Here is a 22198-nt window from a genome sequence, read left to right as displayed (position 1 = left end):
AATGCATTCCGCAAGATGAATTCTGACCTAGGCTTAGAACTAAAGTAGTAATACCATCAGCCATCTCCAGATGGCACCATAACCATGGGCTGCTGGGTTTTCTTGCAAGGACTGCAAACCTCTGGGCCTGACCACAATGAAATCAACAGTGTGTTTCCCAAGTCCCTAATGAAGCAGAGTGACGGGAGGCTTTGGTGATAATCAGCATTTCCAGCTTAAATATTAGGGCGGAAGCAGAGCTCATCCTGGAACTTCACCTTGCCCTTTCTCTAGCTTCTGCACCACCTTCTCCTTGGATGGCGAGGAAATGTTAACAATGAAGCAAAACATTTATTGTGAAATTTTTAAAATAAGGAAACTGTTCCTTCTATGTTACTTCTGGCAGATTCAATGGTTCCTTCAACTAGGTTTATGCGTTTAATACAGGCACCTAACCCATTTTACTACCTTTAACAAAAGATTCATGCAACATATTTCTTTTTTTCTCATTAGAAGGAACTTTTACCCTTTGTGACAGTGTGAATAGACCTGGACAAAAGGAGTCAGTCAGAGAAAAACAAAATACCATATGATCTCACTAATACGTGGAATCTAATGAACAAAATAAACCGATGAACAAAATAGAACCAGAAGCACGGATACATGGAATAGACTGACAAATGTCAGAGGGAGGGGGTTGGGGGCTAGATAAAGGAAGGTGAAGGGATTCGCTACAGAACATATATGCAGAGCCCATGGACACAGACAATAGTGTGGGGAGGGCTAGGCAGGGGAGGGGGCTGAGAGAGGTGGGCAACACATTTCTTGAGCAGCCACTATGAGGCAGTCCATGACCAGGCAGGGTGGGAAAGGCTGAGAAAAGCAGGGACTTCTATAAGACTGAAAGCAAAGTCAGCAAAGACAAGGGACATGATGTAGAGGGTTGGAGCATGGGCTCTGGAGCCAAACAGATCCTGGTTCAAATCCTGCTTGGGCCACTTACCATGAGGGTCCTGGGCAAACAACTCAGCGTCACTGTGCTCAGAGGCAACATCAGTACCTATACTTCCTAGGGCTGCTGTGAGGATTAAATGAGTTAATAAGGTCCTTAGAACAGTGCCTGGCATACAATCAGTGCCCTCCAAACGTAGAGACAGTGGAATGCAGTAGTTAAGAACATGGGCTCCTGAAGCAGAACGGACTGTCCAATCCCTGACTCGGCTGTGTGTCAGCTGTATGACCTTGGGAACATTCACTAACCTGTCTGGGTTTAAGTCTCCTCACCTATAAGATGGGACTAATAATAAACCTGCCCTCACTTGGTTGTTTTGAGGACCAATGTGGTAATATGAATCTAAAGCGTTTAGAATAATGCCTGGCATTAAGGCAGGCTCTGGATAGATATAACTACTGTTATTACAAGGAAACCACACAGTGTATGTGACCAAGGGTATGCTGGCATAAGCTAAGTGCTGAATGAAAATACAAATGTCATGGGGTCACCTTCTTGCTGAACAAGTTTGGTATATCCAAGAAGGCTTCCTAGGGAGATGACCTGTAAGGATGAAAAGGAGTGAGGTGACAGGAGGAAGAAGGAAAGAAGGAAGGAAGGAAATCAAGTATCCAGTTTCAAAATAAAAAACACAGATGCATATAGCAATCTTCTAAAACGTGAATACCCAGGAGGCTGGCTGAGTGGCTGACAGGAAAAAGGCCAGAGTAACAAAGACAGCACAGACACGAGGCTTCACAGTGGGAGGAGAAAGTGACTGGAAAAGCCTGTGGAACTAAATGAAAAGACGACGGAACTCGTGCCTCTGCTGGTAAATAAAGGTGGTGCTGTTCTCCATTGTGCACTGTGGAAAGGAGCCGGCAGAGCTGTAAGTCTTTCCACACGAAGCGTACACACCCCTTGGTTGGTGCCCACTGGCCCTACTCATAGGCCTGTCATTATGTGGCTCTCTGCCCTTTTCAGGACCGTCTGCTGCTTCCGGGCCTGGCCTTCCAGTTCGGACTGAAGAGATCATGCCCTCTGCAGCAGCAGGACAACAAAGAGCGGAACTGCCACGGGGTACGTGCTTAGTGTTCTCCTGTGCAAACGGGACGCAGCCTGGTGTGGAAGAAAGGGCACTGGCCTGGATGGCAGAAGATGCCCAGCTCCTTCACAGATGCGACGCTAATTGGCCACACTAGCATTAAAAAGGGACTTCACTTCTTGGAGCCTCAATTGCCTTGTTTGATACCGGAGACAGCATCAGCTCTGCTTCCTCAGGAGTTACTGGAAAGGCCAAATGGACTAAAACATTTTGTACACCCAAGCACTACCTTATGTGAAATACACACTAGGGTGCCCTTTGACAAAACTGTTGGGCGAGGCCTGTGTTTCTTAAGTTGTAAAATGGGAGTTATTCCTGCCTTACTTTGCTGGTATAATGATTCACTATAATCATGCACGTAAGGCCTAAAAACAGCACTTGGCAAGAAAAAAGTCCCTACTATATGTTTATGATTATTTTTCTTGCTGTTACGATGACCGCCATGGACTGTTAAGTCTGACAATCATAGTTTCTTGGAATGAGTCTTATCTCCAAGTTAATTGAGCACCGTACCCAACAGTCTAACTTACGTCCAAAATATCTCATGCATGAAGGCTCTAGTTCACACCGAGGCCAGTTAGCACAGATGAGGACAGCTCTGAGCTCTAGGCAGGTCCGTTAGCTTTTCTCTGCTCTGTGGACACAGGTTCTAATACCCACCAGCTTTTCCAAAGACATGCCGTGAGTGGAGAGGAAAAAGGTTCCAAACTCCCTCTGCTGTGCGGAGTGGGCACCTCAGCCCAGCAGGGCTATCAGCTTTATCCTCCGCCACTTGATATTTTTGTTTTTGTTTTTTAAACAATAATGTGTTCCTGAAACTTTGTATTTGGATAACACATTACTATGGCAATGTTTTGTTTTGTTTTGTTTTGAAAGAAAGGGAAAAACGCAATCAGTCCCAAGGCTTCCAGATGAAAAAGTGAATCAACCAGTGAAAACCCATCGTGGTTCTGGAAAAAAACAACTTGAAGCACATGTTCGGGAACTATTGTTATCACCGGCATCCTTTTCACATGTGAAACTCTGGATATGGAAAAAGGCCAGCTCAAGAAAATATTTCCAACAAGAAAGGAGGAAAATTAAGAAGCTCAGGCTTCTCTCAAGCAGTAATTTTAAAGTGCAATTTGTTTGAAGGTTTTATTTCTCAAGCAAACACAGTGCACATTTAGAGCATACACAAAGTGCTTCCAGACACTGCTTCCCTACTTTACACCCATCATGAACTTGCTACTGGGCTAGGCACTAGAGTTACAGCCATAAAAAAGGCTATTTCCCCAAAGGCTATATTTTTTAAAAGCTAAGGAAACCAATTCCAAAGGGAAAATGAAGGAAATAAATAATCTTAAGAGACAGGAAGAGGTTACAGATTCTGTAGCAGCTGCAGAGCAGCACAATCCCCTACAGATCCACTAACCCCACGGGGTAGGAGGCACAGAGTCATGACATTCATAAATGAACCATGACATTGCGAACAACATTAGCTTTGGGAAAATCAAGAACTGAGAGCTGGGTTCTGATTTGCCAAGGCTGTAATATCGACTGGAAAATGGCCCAGATGTAATCTGCACAAAAAGGAAATGACATGAAGCCCTGCTGAAGGACTGAGGGACAGGAATCCTGAGGAACGCGCTCTCATCACCAACTACAACATCACTTCCATTTTTATTTCAAGACAAAAACTGTATTAGGAAAATTTACAACAGAAGCAAAAATGTATAAAATAGGGAGTTTGTTTTTGTTGATGTCCACAGAAGTGTGAGACTGATTTGGGAGAATGGAAAAGTGTTCATTTAAATGTAATCATTTGGGACTGTTCAGAACATCTAGCTGGAGACAACCTTCAAACTTTCCCTCTCTCAGAAACAATTATGCAACCTTGCTGAACTAGCCGTTTCTAAAATTTGTGTTTGATTACTACCCTGCAGATAAGGGACAATGTCAAATCAACACCATTCAGAAAACTTAATTGGCTGCTCTTTGTATTATTTAAAGCATTATTCTTTTCTTGGAGCTAAAATTTTCCCAAGTATAACACCAGTAGCCATATTCTCTAAAACCCTCTATAAGAAGCTATTGCTGGAGGAAAACACTCAACAGTACCAAAAATATGGAAAACCGAGGAGTGAAGTATAGTTTCTAGGAGGAAGGTTTGTATAATTGCATTTGCGGGTATAAAACATCACTTCAAATAGTAGTCCATTGAAAGCAATATCTTAAATGCATCTGATATAGATCAGGATATTCTAATTCATCCTTTGAATCCTTGAGAACCCAGATTCTCAGTGTGGAAGAAAGGATATATACAGAGATGTAATATTAAAGAGGTTAGATAAAAACTCTATAGCCCTGAATTTGAAGTGAAAATATTAAGATGAAGTCAAAAGTTACCACATCTTTAAATATATATGTATATTCTAGCTCCATTTACTACAATCTTTTTTTACATTTTTCAATTACAGTTGACATTCAATATTTCATGTGTACAGCATACGGTAGTAGTTAGATATTTTATATAACTTATGAGGTTATTCCTCCTCCCAGTAAGTCTAGTACCCACCTGACATCATTCATAGTTATTACAATAGCAAAGTCTTAAAAACAATAATCACCATGGTAACAATGAGCATCCCTAGCACCCAGATTGTGACCTAGAAATACCATTTTCCATTAACCCTTTGCACTCGCTTTTTTCTCGATTCCTTTATTCTACTCGGGATTTAATTTTTTAAATACCCCAGATTTTACAAAGCGCGGCAGTAGAATAAAAAACTGGAGTTTCTTTTCATACAAACTTATTTATTTGGATTTTTTTATATTTCAAATTATTGATACATTCAAAGAGTAATTTTAATCTCGACATCCGAGTGCAAAAGGTTAAAAGAAATCAGAACTTGAGAGAAATGGCTGATTTGAGGTGTGGGGAAAAGGATGTCCAAGATGAGCTGGAACACCTTAACACACCAAACAGTAAGGGAGCTATCAAAAACAACTGGATATTCCCTTTGTAATAAATCACTTAATTCACTTAACTGAATTCATTCAACTTTAGTGTGTTTCATAATACAAAAGTTTTTTTTAAAAGGGACAACATGACCAGTAAAGCTCACGACAGAAAGAGGTGGATCAAGAGAGGTTAAGACTCGCAGTCAATTTAGATTTTGGCATTAGGTCGAAATACTGTTCTTCTCCCCTCAGCAAAATGTTTGTGGCCATTAAAATGATCAACTTAGCAGGGCACATTAAAAGGAACAATTCCTTTTAACAGCAGCATATTTCTTTAATATCCTTTGGCTGCCAAAATTATGAGATCGCAGGAGGAGTTATCCTCAGCCAAAAGTCCATGAGTAAAAATGAGTAAATGTTTAAATGTCACAGTTCAGGAATTAACATGTTTATGTAAAATCATTTTAATTAATAAAGGCTTCCAAACAATGTTACTAAGCCTGGTTCAGTCCACAGAAAATGGAGAGGGAAATAACAGTAGTGGTTCTCTCAGCTCCCCACTTGATGAATCTGAGACTGCTTGCAACTTGATCAGTTACTACACTCACCTGTTTCAGTACTTACTTCAGTACTTCCCTTCTGTGCTATGTCTAACCTTTTGGGCTAAGGTTAAAAATTGATCCAAACCAATTACAATCTTAAGATCATAATCAAGAACAAGAAGCTTTATATTAAAAAGTACACCAGCCCAGGCCAGGTGGCTCAGTTGGTTGGAGCATCATCCGTGCACCAAAGGGTTGCTGGTTCAATCCCTGGTCAGGGTACATACCTAGGTTTTGAGTTTGATCCCTGGTGGTTGGGGTGTGTTTGGGAGGCAACCAGTCGATGTTTCTCTCCTTCCCTCTCTCTCTCAAATCTATTTTTTTTAAAGTACCCCAAGGCCTTATTTCATATGTAATCTACTTTTGGAATCCAAATGAGGAAATATATAGAACTTACTTTAAAAACCTTTCAAAATGTTTGCACTGCTGCACAAAAAAAGGGCTTTCTTAATAATCAGGGTCCACGAGACAGAACACAACTTCTGATGATAGCTTAGAAAGAAGCACTTGCAAAAACTCTTTACTACCTCTCAGTATCTGTCCCATACCCCCTTTTTATCCAGACCCCTTTGGGATCTTATTTCACTGTAATGTACAATTCTTAGCAGCAGTTTTTTCTCTCTTTTTGGGGAGAGAAGAGAGGTCATGTGGTCTAGTAATTCACAGAATTATTGCAAAGTCATTTCAGTTTCTCCAAAATCTTCCCACAGAACTATCAATAAGCACGTACAAACACACACTCATACAAAAGAAGAAAAAAGATAACATAGTATAACCTCTTGTAAAAGCCTTATCTGTCATTAAACTTTAATGTCACTAAGTCCTGTATAATCCAATGGACAATCAAAACTGCTATGATTTTGTGCTTTTCAAGCATCTACACACACACACACACACACACACACACACACACACACACACACACACACAGTTTTTGCAAGCAGTCGGTGAGTCTTACTGGCTTGTGTGTATGCCACACCCTGGGAGCTTACCATAACCGTGCAGTCCTCTGAACCGCTGGCAATGACTTGATCATTATGCGGGCACCAATCTATGTCAAGCACTGGTCCTGTGTGGCCACATACTGTAGGGTAGGATTTGTCAATCCGACCAGTCTGAAAGCAGAGAGAAGCAAATTTATCATGTAACATCAATGCCACAGAGTTTGTGTTTTCTCAGACCCATTTCTCCTTTATCACCTCCACCCAAAACTCTCAATGGTCTATTAAAAAAATCAAAATTTCTAGTACACAAAGAGTTTAATCAACTGTATTAATAGACATAGCAAAACATAATACAAAAGTCTTTTGCCAAAGTGTTTTTCTATGATAGCCAAATTATAAATTATACATGTTTATACTACAAAAAACTTGATATTACTCAAAATGCAAAATATTAACTTTTAATATAATAACTTAATATTCTTGAATATACAAATTAAAGTATTGGAAATGAACAGCAAAGTTAAGATAATAAAATTAGCAAGCAACATTAGGTAATAGAATGAAACTCTTTAGCTACTGCTTAGGGGCTCAAGGACATACTACATTTTACTGTCTGTCTCTCAACTGCCTTCAATCAATAGAAATGCCAGCCGAACAATGTAATTAAATTAACATAGGCTTAGATCTTATCCATTATCCAGTCCTACATCTCATTAAGAATGCAGGTTTTTTTATTTAAAGTATGACATATGTCTCCTTCCCCCGCCCCCATTGACCCCCACCCCCTGCCACTCCCTCCCCTCAGGACAAGCCCTCACCATCCCAGTGTCTGTGACCATTGGTTAAAAAAATACAGTTTTTAATGTTGGTCATAAGTAACCGTCACAATTTGCTCATGGTACACATTTGAATCAAACAAGCCAACCTGGCTTAGACCATTTTTGTATTAACCAGAACAAATGCTGCTGTAACAACAGGTGTTCAAAAGCTACTTCGTTTTTCAAACAAGTTAACGTTAGTCCATGCTGAGGTTCTTACAAGCTTTAACAGCTGGTGAACAAAAACGAATCACTGCCACACAAAACTGAACCCTTTTGTTGTTGCTGCTGCTCTTGTTATGGCAAGACATCACAACACTGGGGACCGGGGCAGGCTTCTGGGCAGTATTAGGACACCACATAGCAAATCTCAAAAAAATACCAAGGAATCAATATCCTGTAGAGCATGTTCTGAGTACGATGCAATACAATTAAAAACCGAAAAATATAAACCAACAATCTCCAATGCATCTAAAAAAATTTAAATTTACTAAATAATTCAAACAGAAAATTATAATAGCCAACAGACGTCTAAACTGATCAATAAATACATGATTGCCATATTGTGATTTATAAGATATTTGATCTTCATCCATAGTTCCTGGTTCACAGCTTCTAAAACCCTTAAAATTTCCTAAGTGTTGAGAGTGATAAAGATATCTTTTGTATGCTAATGAGGTGACTTTTGGATCCCATCCAAGGGTGGAGGCTAGTAGTCAGGAGAACCAACCATGTGATTAGAGCTTTGAAACCACTCCCTGACCTGTGGAGAGGGTAGATGAGCTGGAGATTGAGCTCAGCGCCAAAGGCCAATGACTTAGTCAGTCTAACTATGAAGCCTCCATAAAAACCTAGGAAGATAGCTGGCTGGTCGCTTGGGGAGCACTTCCCATGCCATTACGCCGTGCCCCAAGCTCCACAAGGACTGTCTCTCAACTGCCTTTGTAAGCGGACCTCACAAAGGACAGAAGCGCCTTTCTTGGGGACCTCACCTATGTATCTCTTCATCTGGCTGTTGATTCGTATCCTCCAATAAACTTTGTAATAAATCAGTAGCCTAGCGAGTAAAGGAGTTTTCCTGAGTTCTGTGAGCTATTCTAGGGAATTAATCAAACCCTTGGAACATCACTTTGTGAGTCAGAAGCACAGGTAACAACCTGGACTTGTGACTAGCACCTGAAGTATGTGTTGGGGGAGGGAAGCAGCCTTGTAGGTCTGAACCTTTAACCTATGGAATGTGATGCTATCTCTGGGGAGACAGTGTCAGAACTGAGTTGAATTCTCTAGCACCCTGCTGGTGTCTCAGAAGTGCTTGTTGGTATGGAGAAATATACATGCACACACAGAAATTGGGTCTGGAAACCCTTCTCAATAACATATCAAAGCTTGTGGGATATAGCTAAAACAGATCTTAGGAAAAAATTTATAGCCTTAAATGCATATATGAGAGAAGATGGAAAATTAATGATGTAAGAATAAACCCAAAGAACATAAAATTATGAGAAGAAAGTAACAAAAAGAAAATAAATAATAAACTGAATCAACAAAATTAGATATGGAAGACAAAAGGCACAAATATCAGATATAAAAAAGGGACATAATTTGGTAGAAATTTACATGATATGAAAATACTAGGAATAACATTTGATAATAAATTTGAAAAGTCCAGATGAAATAAGAAATCTCTTAGATAAAAATCTAACTTAGCAAAACTTTTTCAATAAATAGAAAACCTGAATAGACCTATAAGCATAAAAGAACCAGTTAAGTATCATTCCACACAGCCCCATAAATCAAGCAGTCACTAAATACCAAAAATCACTAGGCCCAGATGGTCTCACGAGTGAACTTTACCAAACATTCAAACAAATGTTCCCGGAAAAGCAAAGAGAGGAGCACTGCTGACCTCGTTAACAAGTGATGTCCACCTCGATACAGAGGACAGTATATGGAGAAACGTAAATCTGAGACTTATAAATATTGTTGCAAACTCCCTAAAAAATAAAAAAGTAACCCAAATTCAGCAGTGTGGGTTGTTCTCAAAAACCATAAGCAAGTGAAAAGACAAGTTGCAGACTGGGGGAAGATATATATATAACCTGACAAAGTCAACAGCAACCTTAACAGAATAATGGGCAAGCGATATGAGCAGAGAATTCACAAAGAAGGAAACCGGAAAAGGCAACAGATATATGAAAACATCATCTCTTTGTAATCAGGGAACAGCAAATTAAAACAATGAGGTAACATTTTACACCTATTAAAACTGGCAACAATTTGGAAGTCTACATATAAGTGCTGGCAAGTGTGCTGGGAAAGAGGAACTCATAAAAACTGATCACAGGAGAGACTATCCCACTACAATCCCTTTTGAGAGCAATCTGGAAACAGCTGGAGGTGACGATGCCCACTCCTCGGCAGTCCCACTTGTAGGTGGTCTGTGAGAGGAAAGCCCCATGTTTTGCACAAGAAGGATATTAACTGCAGCACTGTGGGAATTGTGGAAAAAAGAAAACAGAAGCAATTTCACTGTCCTTTGGTATGGGAATAAGTATCATATAAAAGTTTAACAGACACAAAATAATAGATATATACACATATTTAGATATATACACATGTAATAGAAGTACAAAATATGATACATACCAACTTTGAGGAAACAATTACCTCTGGGGAAGGAGGAAGAAGTAAAGATGAATGGTATCTTAGCTACATCTGCTATGCTTTATTGTTTTTCAAAAAAAGATATATGAAACAAACATGGCAAAATCTTAACATCTGCTTAATCTTGTGGGTGAGTACATGAATGCCCTATTATTTTATTTTTTGTTTGTTTGATTTGTATCCTATTTTTTAAAAATAATAATACAATAAAGTTGAGAAACACTTGTTTCTAACTTTACACACACACACACACACACACACACATATATATATATATATATATATATATATATATATATTTTTTTTAATTGATTTCAGAGAGGAAGGAAGAGGGAGGGAGAATAACATCAATGAGAAAGAATCATCAATCGGCTGCCTCCCCCACACCCTCGACTAAGGAGCCGCAACCCAGGCATGTGCCCTGACCGGGGAAATGAACCGTGACCTTCTGGTTCAGAGGTAGATGCACAACCACTGAGCCACACTGGTCAGGCTAACTTTACATTTTTAAGTAATCTTTACTCTCAAGGAAAACAGTTTTTCTATCTGAATTGTTTATTGTATCCCAGGGTATCTTAGGCTCTCCCCAGCAAACCAATTCTGAACTTCCAAGGATACCAAATATTTTTTTTCAATTTGGGTTAAGAAGAGCTTTTGCTCAGACATAGAACAATTTTGGAATCTGGAAGTGCTATTAAGAGTTGTTCTTAATTATGTACTGAGAATCTTACTAAATGACTTTTTTTAGGTTAAAATTAAGCAACCCAGGCTAACAGTTAATAGCTATAACCAGTATTTGTCAGTCAAATAAGATATTTGAGCAGTATTAAGCATTTCTGCCATTCCCAACTCAGCCCCTACAAGTTTATAGCATACAAGCTCTAAGCCCGGAATCTGAATGTTATTTAAAGGGCAACTACCACGTATTTCCTTCCCTCCTTTCTATCAAAAACAAATAACAACTAACACTTTTAGAGTGCTTATGTTACATGTTAGGAACTGTTTGAAAGCCCTTATATCTTTTTTCTCACAAGTACCTTTATGAGATAGGAACTTTATCATCCCCATTTTTCTAAATAAAGAAACTTGAGTACAGAGAAAGTAAAAAAGTAGCGATCTAAAATATCACTAGATTTCTATAGGGAAAGCAAATGTCCACTAAGCTATGAGATGAAAAAGGCACTAAAATAATTCTGAAATTATTGGCAGCTGGTTATCAGAAACAAGGAGTTAATAAAAAATCATATCCTACAAACAGCTGCTTCCTCTGGTTGTGACATCATCATAAATCCGTACAATAAATAAAACAGGGAAAGCAGCATCATATCGCAGCACAACAGAAAGGGAATTGACTAAATGTCTGATAGTGACAAAGGAACAGAAAAAAAGATGAAAGTGTGAGAAAACTGGCATTTTAAATCTACAGTACACTGATCATTTTACATACAGTATGTTCACAACAGTCAAGAACACACATTCTTATAAATGATGGTATTTGTACACACACACACACACACACACACAAACACATTCTTACCCGTAACAAAATAAAAATTTTTTTAAAAAAGCACAACATAGTCACCCAATGAGTATATGTATATGTCACTAAAAGGGTGGAGCTGGGCAATTTTAAACTGCTGAGAGCTCAAGTACACGGAAACTAAAGGAAACCATACAATAATGGCCTTATATGGTAAAGATGAGAACATCATTTCTGAAAGACATTTTGCACTAGGATCTAAATGAGAATGCATTTCTCATTCATACCCATGACACATCCTCATTTATCATCCAGTGAATAAACCAAGGAATCCATGTCTAATTTGCTGGACTGTGAAGGACCATTCACAAATACATCCACGGAAGTTATGGTGACATACACAGCTTACCTGCACCTCTGAGCAGCAAATTTAAATGAATGCTGAGGCTGGAAGGAAGATTTACAAGAATTTAATGCCTGCTTTTAAGTATCTTTTTTTTTTTTTACTAAATGGTGATTTATTTTAAGAACTACCCATCACTTTTTCAAGACCTATTTATAGAATAATTTCATTTACTAACAAATGAGTCCACTGTTTCATTAGGGATGTGTCTCTTCAGTTGCATCATCTAGAACAGTACTACTTTTCTAGCATGGAATTGAATATTTAGCTGAGAATTGTCAGTCAGCCAGTTAGACCTCCCATTTTAAACAAAGCTTTTTATTTATTGATTACTTACTAGTCCTAATCACATGCCACAGACCTGTTATTGTACTTCTTTAGCTACAATTCCAAATGGTGGGAATTACCAGCAAGTCAACTCAAGTGGTAAAAATGACCAACACCAAGTTCCCCTCAGGCTTTGGCCCAGAGTCCAATTCAAAATTCGGACGTTAGTGAAATAGGTCAGGACACCAGCTTACAGACTTTATCTAAAAGATCCAGTGGCCTGCCAGGGGCCAAGCAACATGAGCCCCAGGGAAAATTCCACCTTCAAAGTGTGTGTACAGCTGGCACAAGAGAGCAGTGTGACAGCACAATTTCCATGTGGCTGGCCCAAGCCGAGGCTGATGGCTTTGACGTGTTCCAGCCAGCAACCCTCACAGGGGCAGAAAACCTCCTAGACACCAGCACTATCATCTGCTTTAGGTTTGGGGAAAGTCCTCAAACATTTCAAAGCAGCAAAATAAAACTCAGCAGAGCTCCTGGAGACTGAGGCTTCAACTAAACTTACAGAGTTAGGCAACACTTTCGACCCATGGGCTTTTTTATTTTTTAAAGGGGGGGAGGGTGAAATAAAAATTTAAGCATCAGTTAATACATAACTTGATCTTAACTGCTCTAAGGAGGAATGTGTGTAAATTTGCAAAAACATTCCTCCTTAGGCATACAAAATTCAACGTAACTCTAATAATTCTAGTTGTAAGGATAATTGCCATCAATATCAATGGAAAACAACCACTGCTTCCACTTTCACCTAACAGTGTGTCTTATTTTTCACACCTCATTTCAAAAAGGATTCATACTTAAGAGGTACGCTCATCTTACATGCCAAGGCCAGTACTGTGCAATCAACACATTCTAAATATATACTAACAAACATGTACAGAAATCTCACAGATACGTTTCTATAAAGGATTTCCACTCTATGATGTGGTTTTAAAAGAACTAATGGTGTATTACAGATGTACCCGCAGACATTATAACATTATCAAACTCTCAAAATTCAGCATTGGGATGCTTCCAATATAACCTATGCATTATATAATGAGAATCACTGATGGGCTGCCTCCTGCACGCCCCTTACTGGGGATTGAGCTGCATGCAGCCCAGGCGTGTGCCCTGACTGGGAATCGAACCATGACCTCCTGGTTCACAGGTCGATGCTCAACCACTGAACCACACTGACCAGGCCAGAATAATTATTTCTTAATATGAGAATGGCCCCTCACATGATAATTGTTTTAGATCCACACTTTAGCTTGTTCAGTATTAGGTTGAAGAAGCTACCAAACTGGTCCTAAGGAAAATCAACCTAATAATTACTGGTTCGCTCAAAATGTAACATATTATTAAAGCCACAGAACACTACCCAGCAAGCTTAGTCTTTCTCATAACTAACATGTTTTCATAAACCTAGTAAACTCCTGTGGTGATAAAAGGTGACACACATTAATCTTATCAGTCAAATCAAATAATTCCTTTTAAGATGCTCAAGGTATTCCACATGTAATTTCTTTCTAGTTTACATTCTGGAGTTTAATCAAAGCCCAAGCTCTTCCAGGGTGCTGGGTTCTGGTTGCTCTCTATACTGTCTCCCTTATCTAGTCCAGCACAGGCAGCTTCCCAGTACTTTTCCAACTTCTAACCTACTGTCATCTTAGTATCCAGCCATTTTAGAATCCACTAGAGGCCCAATGCATGAATTCGTGCACGGGTGGGGTCCCTCTGGGTGGCCTGCAGGGATTGGGCCAAAACCGGCAGTCCAACGCCACCTGCAGCTCCTACCTGCTGCTCCCGCTCATCCCAGCCCCACTGTGCCTGCGGCGGGCTCGTGCCCAATCAGTCCTGATCGGGAGAGGCTCAAAACCAGCTCTCCGACATCCCCCAAGGGGTCCCGGATTGCGAGAGGGCACAGGCTAGGCTGAGGGACCCCACCGGTGCAAGATTGGGCCGGGGAGGAACCACAGGAGGGCTCCAGGGTGTGTCCAGCCCATCTCACTCAGTCCCGATCAGCCAGACCCCAGCAGCAAGCTAACCTACCAGTCAGAGCATCTGTCCCATAGTGGTCAGTGCACATCATAGCAAGCGGTTGAGCAGCCTTAGCATATCATTAGCATATTACGCTTTGATTGGTTGTTCAGTTGTTCTGCCATTCGGTCTATTTGCATATTACCCTTTTATTATATAGGATTATTATAATCTGTGCTTATTATACAGACTGATTATACCACCCTCTGATGTAAGGGCTTAAACAGCCCTAGCCCAACCTAATGCAAAGAACAAGGTATAAAGATTTTCCACTGTTCATCCCCACTTTATATTCATAAAAGTTTTTGTTTTAGGAAAAAATGCTAATCAAATTCACTCTTTGTGCCCAAATTTCAAGAACTTTATCTTAATGTCCCCAAATTAAAAGATCTTTTCAAAGGCATTGATAACTCATTACTGGCCTTGAAGTATACAGTAAGAATTTTTTTAACTCTCAGCAAGGAGAATGGTAAGTCAAACATGTGCTCGGAAGCACAGGAAAAGTTTCCAGCCCAGGCATAAGGGCTCCATTCACAATGTGCAGAGTTCAAAGGAGTCAAAAAAGGATGTCTACTGAAGTGGGTTTTCCTTTTTATTCAACTTCCTTTTTCTTGTAACAGTATTATTTATGTGGATACGTGTTCTGTTGAAAACTCTTAATGCCCTGTTGCCCCACAGGGAGGAGCTATATTGACTGTGGTCCCAAGACAGGGGAGAAGTAGCCCAGATAAAACCGGGGCTTCTGCAGCAGACCATAAGGACTGGCACACACAATATATGACTTGTTGACAGGCTGGTCACTGAAGGTGACAGCTCACATCCCAGGAATAAAACATTCTGAGGAGGTTTTACTTTAAATGAACCAGAAACACCAATCTAAGAGAAGTTGCTCTGAAATAAAACACAGATGAGATTACCCAGTCCTGTAAGGTAAGCTAAGCACTAAAGCTGCCAGGGAGGGGCAGTGTGGTTCTGCAGAGACCTCACCTGCCTGTGAGTTAAAAAAAAAAAAAAAAAAAAGTCTTTATGGGCACAGTGAAATGACAAGCAAATCATTTTGCCATCAAGTGTCCTCTTTACAACTGTCTTCAGTTGTAAAAACCTGAGAGAAGTTACTCTAAAACAATGGATATTTTATTATCAGAAAGCAAAAAAGTGGAAAAGTTAATTAACATCTCCTTAACCACGCCTAAATTCCCAATGGTGACCAGAGAAGCTATATTCTCTAACTTCCTGACTTAACAAAAAAATTTATGAAGTGAAAACCTCATCATTGCAGACAAGTAATTTCATATGATATTTATGGTCTGAGAACAAACAAAATCTAGAAACCCAAGATGAGGTAGAAGAACCAAGTCAAAATAAAATTCAGCTTCAAAGCAAAAGCTGAAAAGCAAAAGAACTATTGATGTAAGTACAAATGTAGGAAATTAAAACAAAGCATCCAGCATCAAATGAGAGAGGAGAGTAACCGGTTGCCTCACCCCTTGCACTGAGAAAATGACACTGGAGGTAATCTCCCCTGGGACCCACTGAGAATGATGAACTCCAGGGCTCCCCCTTCCAATCCCAGTTCTACACTGGTTTGCCCACAAGCCTCAGAATAAAAACCCACCCTCCTTGAAGTGGGGATGAAAAGCAGAAAAAAATTACAACGATTTTAGGTAAATGCCTTGGGGCTTCATGGCTGAGGCAGTTCCCGTCTTGCAGCGGCTGTAAATAAGCAGGAGGACAGGAGTAGAGACCCAATTCAGTAGCTTGTATCATTTAATCATGACTTAAAGTTCAGCCAGAAGAGAAACCCAAGCCACCGCTCCTCTGAGAGTGCCAACACGTGCTACATCACTGGTCCTCCCAGCTCAGCCTTCCTTGCACTCAACTCAGGTCGCATCCCTAACCAGCACTGATATTCAACTTGGTAAGAACAGAAAATTTGCTACCTATGGTTATAAAGTGGCTTCTGGACAAGTCAGGACTGCAGAAATTTGTGCATTAAACCTGAGTCTAGTTCAGAGTAATCTGCATTCAAGAACCTTTTCTTCGCTGCTTTCCGGGGCCTGGGCCATCATGTTGATGCACTGAGGGCTTCTGCCGGCAGCACTTGTCTTGTGCTCTGCACAGACTCGGGCTCCAAAAAACAGGAAAGAGTTAAACGTTCTTTGCACTTGACTCAGTGGCTTCCCTTCACCACACACTCCCAGATCCCACCGTTCTCTGAGCCGCTGTGCAGCCAATCAAAGCAAAGGAAGGAAATTATCCTGGCCAGCTGACAGCCCCAGAGCTCTGATGGCCATATATGGTAAAAACCACTGTCAGAGCCTTGTCAAGCCTGCGGGCCGGCTGCTGTGGACATATCAGTGAACTGCAGCAGTTCGAGAGGCTGGCCAAGGAAACACACAAAGGACAGGCAGCCTGCTCATCTCCAGGGGAGGGGCGGGGGAGGGGGGTGGAAGCCGTCATCTGCCAGGGCACACTCTGAGTCACAGTCACTCACTGTAATCAAAAATAGCCCCAGGGTACATTGTGAGGTTCCTTCTGCCAGGACTTTGTGCACCATTGTTAACTGAGTTTGAGTAGAGTGTCCCCCATCTCACCCCACCCTCCATAGCAAGACTATGGAAAACGGAGTCACTGGGAGAAAATGAAAAGGCCCTTCTGTGGCGCTTCATGTGATAATGAGACCGTGTAGGGTTCACTCGCTCCTGTGGCTGGCAGCTCGTGACATAATTTGGAAGTCATTGTTCTGCACCTGGTGCCTTCCCCCTGCCTCCTCCAACCTCCCCCCACCCCTCTACCCCCCCCCCCCCCCACACACACACACACATTCATCAGGCCTCCCAGCCTTTCAGGGCCCATACAACTGACAGTTTAAGGTGCTCAGGGCATCAGACAGTGTCTATTTCAGGAGACAGTGAATGGGCATTCCAGGACACTGACAATGAACCCCTGCCCATAACACCAAAACCACCATGGGCCCAAAGTCCACATCTGTACACAGGGCTATTGGCATTGCTACCCTTGTCCAAATGGAGTGCCGCTAATTGTGGGAATGGAAATTGCCTGTCAGCAGTGTACAGTAAGGGGGGGCGGGGGAGGCGGGGTTGCAGCCAATGCAAATCCAGCAGGTGCTGGGTAAAAGCACCATCGGAGGCTGCCATTTCTTTTGAACTAGTCCAAGAAAGAAGGCACCTATCAGCATGGCGCCTGGCACTTAAAATCTCAAAAATGTGAACTGCTGTGATTTCATCATTCATTGCTGCTGTTTCTGCACAAGACATGGTATAGACAAACCTTAAGACAATTTTCTGAGCTGACAGAATCAAAGCCCTGTCAGGCCAGTGTTTTTGTTATTAAATCCCTAATCCCAGAGAAAGATGCAAAGGATTAAGTGTCAATTAGACTGCAGTTTCTATACCTACCGCCCCACCCCCAAAATCTTTCACACTCAGTGGGGGGAAAATATTAATCAAAAATATACATGTACAAATCAAACCAAGATTCAGAGACCTAAATTCTAATTCATGAAAGACTCACAGCTCTGGGCAATCACTCAATCTGAGTTTCAATTTCTGCAACTGAAGAACAGAGGGATGACAGCAGTTCCACAATGTGCAGAAACTGAGACTCCATTTAGGTGGGGGGGCCCTCTAAGCATATTCAGATATCATTTTGGAGTCTCGTTTTTAAGACTATAACATGAAGTCACTGCCTTTTCCTGAAGCTGATACAGAGGAAATGTGCAATGTTGTTCCAGTTATAACAATAATCCAAAAAATGTAGAACAGTGCTTATTCTGGTTCTCCTCCATAAAATGATCACGGAAAAGACCAATTTTGCACTATTTACAATGGAGGGGGCGGGGGGGAAGAGAGCCAAGAAATGTGATTTTTCTATCAAAAAGCTATTCTTCAGCCCGGCTGGCATGGCTCAGTGGTTGAGTGACGACCTATAAACCAGGAGGCCCCGGTTCGAGTCCCGGTCAGGGCACATGTCCAGGTTGCGGTCTCGATCCCCCAGTGTGGGGCGTGCAAGAGGTAGCCGATCAATGATTCTCTCTCATCATTAATGTTTCTATCTCTCTCTCCCTCTCTCTCTGAAATCAATAAAATACTAGTATATATATATATTTTTAAAAAGCAGGTATCCTTCAGCTTCTCTTAATCCCCCTCCAATCAAATATCCCATTTCTCCAACACTAGAAAGGTCTATCTAAATTCCCAGAGATCCAGGAATCTGAGGGAAGAATGTGGCTCCCACCTCATTCTTAGCCGTCCCAGAGCATCTCTTTTAACTCAGTTTAGGGAATTGGCTGGGCTCTTCTTCTGTTTCATCTCTAGCTCCTACACACAGGAAAACCTGAATTCTAATAGAATATTCTGTGATGACTTCCTTGACTTCTGAGCCTCAGTTGGAACTCATCTCTCATTGCTGTGTGAGAGCCCTTCATACACACACAGAGCTCCCCATTGAAGAGATCAAGGTCAACTGTTATCAAAAGTTAAGAGCAAGAACCCAACATAGGTCACAGCACAGAGCAAGTGCTCAAATGTCTAAGGAATGAGTATGTGAACAAATGAATGAATGTGATTTCTAAGGAATGAATATGTGAATGAATGAATATGATTTTTTTAAAGTACTGTTTTAGATTTCACTAAAACTTACACAATTAGCTCTTTATATGACAATACTTTAAAAATCATCTTTACATGATTTAAGTTCATTGTAAAACATTTTGTAAAAAGTACAGGTATTATAAAAAAAAATAAAAATCACCTTCAGACCCACCATCAATGTTAACATTCCCAAAAAACAATAATGTAATTTGAAGTTATGTATAAGATAGTGAGTATGACCTTATAACATATTTTTTAGGTTATATTACAGTATCATGGAACATAAGGATCTTGCCATATAACATTAACTTTCTCTTGCTTCTATATAAAATCCCCCAATTACTCATAAGATTTATTTAAGAATGTTTATATATATATATTTTAATGGAATGCCTAAAACTATGAAACAGCCTTTTAGGTCATTGTGAAGTACTCATTTATGTATCATGTGACCTCACATTATGAATCAAGCACCACATTCTGAGAATACATGTATGAGTTATCAATTGCTGCTTCACTCTAAAACTCAGCTACTTAAAGCAATAAACATTTATTATTTCACACAGTTTCTGAGGGTCAGAGTTGAAAAGCAGCAGTTATCTGGGTAGTTTTGGCTCTGGATTCTCATGAGTCAAGGTGTCAGCCAGGGATGCAGGATCCATTTTTAAGATGGTTCCCTCACATGTTTGTTAAGTTGGTGCTGGCTACTGGTGGGAAGTCCTATGGACCTCTCCACAGAGCTGCTTGGAACATGGAGGCTCCAAAAGAGATAAAGTAGAAGCCATGATGCTTTATGACCTCGCCTCAGAGTCACACTCCACCAACTGCACCATATCCTCATGGTTATACAGTCAGCCTATTTAATGTGGGGGGCACCACACAGGGCATGAACACAAGGAGGTAAGAATCCCTGGAGGCCACTACTACAATAGCGTAAAGCAAGACTTTGGAGAACCTGTTTTCAAGAGCTACCATTCAAACAGCCATCCAGTTTGCATCCTCCATCCAAGTGAATGTCAGGGAATCAAGAGCATGTCATTCTCACTGCCCTCCCCTTATCTGTTAAGAAGGAAGAAAATAATTATAATACAACGTGACAATGAAGTCTGTGGTACTAGTAGCATGGGCAAGAACCCAAAGAATGATTTCCACTGTCTCAGCAAATTAAGAGGTAACAAGTGAGTTGGACACTGAACAATTAGAATACTACTCAGAATACTGACTGAAATGAATCAATATTTCTTCCTCAATAAATATGGCAGAAAAACACTCAAAACAGCCCTGTCAACGCAAGTTCTATGAGAGAATTAAGTCCTAATGCCCTAAGGAAGCTACTATAAGTAATGAATTAATTTATTTCCTATGCACCTAGAAGGCACAGCCATGTCCCATCCTTGAGAGAACTAAGAAAATATTCATTGAAATGATTTTCTGTAGGGCTGAATTTTTTCACAAAACCCTAGTTGAGAAAGACCACAAAATGAATTGAAAAGATAGTTCACAGACATAAATATAGCAAGATCTCAGCTATTCCCACACACAATTCCTAAAATAAATGGCAGAAACGTACATAACTATATATAAGGTATACTAGTATAAGGCATTGTACAACTATATCAGAGGAGCTAGAAGGACAGAGGAGATTAACAGAGCCAAAAGGTTAACAGAGACCTGGCCACACCTATCCCATAAGGGCTCAGAGCAGAGCTGCTCTCTAAGGCAGTTGAGGATGAAATTAGCCATCACTCCAATACTAGCAGGTAAGAATAGTTTAGGGAGGAAGGGAGAAAGCAATTAGGCAAGATAGGAGCCCTTCAATTTGCATCCTCCATCCAAGTGAATGTTAAGAGAGCAAGAGCATATAATTCTAACCAACTCCCCCCTCACCCTTATTTGTTGAAGTTAGGATTTACAGGCTCACTGTGATCTGAAATTCTGGTGCACGTGCACCTAACCACAAAATGGTGTGATGTGTCTGAATGCCCCACATGGTTCACAATGGGATGGGAATGCCTCAGTCCTACATCACGAGTGCAGCTACTCTACACAGGAGAGGCTTGTTCATGCCCATGTGGTAGAGTGCACGGGGGACTGGGACAAGGCAGTTCATGCAGTTGTGGTGGGAAAAATCCCTATAGCCCAAACCACAAAGCCAACTTCTGTTCAGCAAGACTGCTATTTATTATTCAGCCTCTGAAAGACCAAAGAATAAGAAAATGCATACTAAGCCACACCTTAAAAAGTCATGACAGAATGGCATGCCATAGCTTGAAGGAAGCATTACAAAAGAGATCCTGAATCACGTGTTAACCTAAATCGCCCCACCTCAGGGCTGAGTCCTTTCCATATTCATCTGACAGTGACCTCTTAAAATCCCACTTTCTCTAATAAAACCTTCCTAACAAAAACCTCGTAAACCAGCTAAAGTAAACATGTATTCATTCCTAAACTTACCTCTTGCTATGTATGTGTTTTAATGTATGTCCCTACTACTCTCTCCATATTCTATTTTAAGTCCTGCAAGACAGAGACCGTGATTCTCCCGGAATCTAACCACAAAAGCCTCCTGAGGTTGCAATAATAAGCCCTATTTACAGCTTACACTAACTAGCTTTGAAGAGAAATTCAATGAAGACCATGTTTTTAAATGGGAGCCTTTCTGAAAGTGTCACAATACATCTTAAGATCGATTGATACATGCATATTCAATATTAATATGTACTGAGAGCCCCGATAGCATCACCTAAACCAGTCTGCCTGTCTATATTCCAAAAAAAAAAAGTGTGTGTGTGTGTGGGGGGGGGGGGGGGCATTACCAGAAGTCTCTGGGATAGTTATTAAAAACCATACCCCTAATTTAAAAAATAAAATAAAATAAATACCCATCTCCTCAAGTTCATGTTTAGAGTAATCCCAGACTGCTATCAACACATACTGGAGCCCAATACACACCTAAAGCATCATTTCCTATGATCTTGATTTCAAGCATCACTTCATGTTATATGTGCAAATTTGATTTTTCTTCACTTTTAAACAAAAGCAGCCCACGTTATAAAACTAAAAACTCAACTCCAAAACAGATCATGGTACTCCAGTGCCTTATCTTGGCTGACAAAGCTGAAACGTCTTCTCAGCTGGACACCAAAAACCCACCACTAAAAAGTCAGGTTTCCCAATGCTCCTTGCTCTTGGTAAACAAATAAACTAAAAAGCTGTGGAGACCAAATGCAACTGGCATTAATTTCAAACTCCCACTCCAAAATCAGGTTTAAGTACAGTTATAAGATTGTCATGTATTATTTGCCAA

At 40.5% G+C, this 22198-nt stretch overlaps 1 protein-coding gene across 1 annotated transcript in view; it reads right to left on the bottom strand.

The window, feature by feature from the left end:
- CORO1C (coronin 1C) overlaps positions 1 to 22198 on the bottom strand; it is a 60963-nt gene that overhangs the window by 12901 nt on the left and 25864 nt on the right. Inside the window, exon 3 of the mRNA XM_079763157.1 lies at positions 6613 to 6735. Coding sequence (XP_079619283.1) covers positions 6613 to 6735 — 123 coding nt within the window. The remainder of the gene's footprint in view (positions 1 to 6612; positions 6736 to 22198) is intronic.

Source organism: Cnephaeus nilssonii (genome assembly GCF_951640355.1).
Source record: "Cnephaeus nilssonii genome assembly, chromosome: 22".
Classification (NCBI taxonomy): Eukaryota; Metazoa; Chordata; class Mammalia; order Chiroptera; family Vespertilionidae; genus Cnephaeus; species Cnephaeus nilssonii.
Note: the sequence above shows the minus strand (reverse complement) of the source record. Positions and strands in the feature narration are given on the sequence as shown.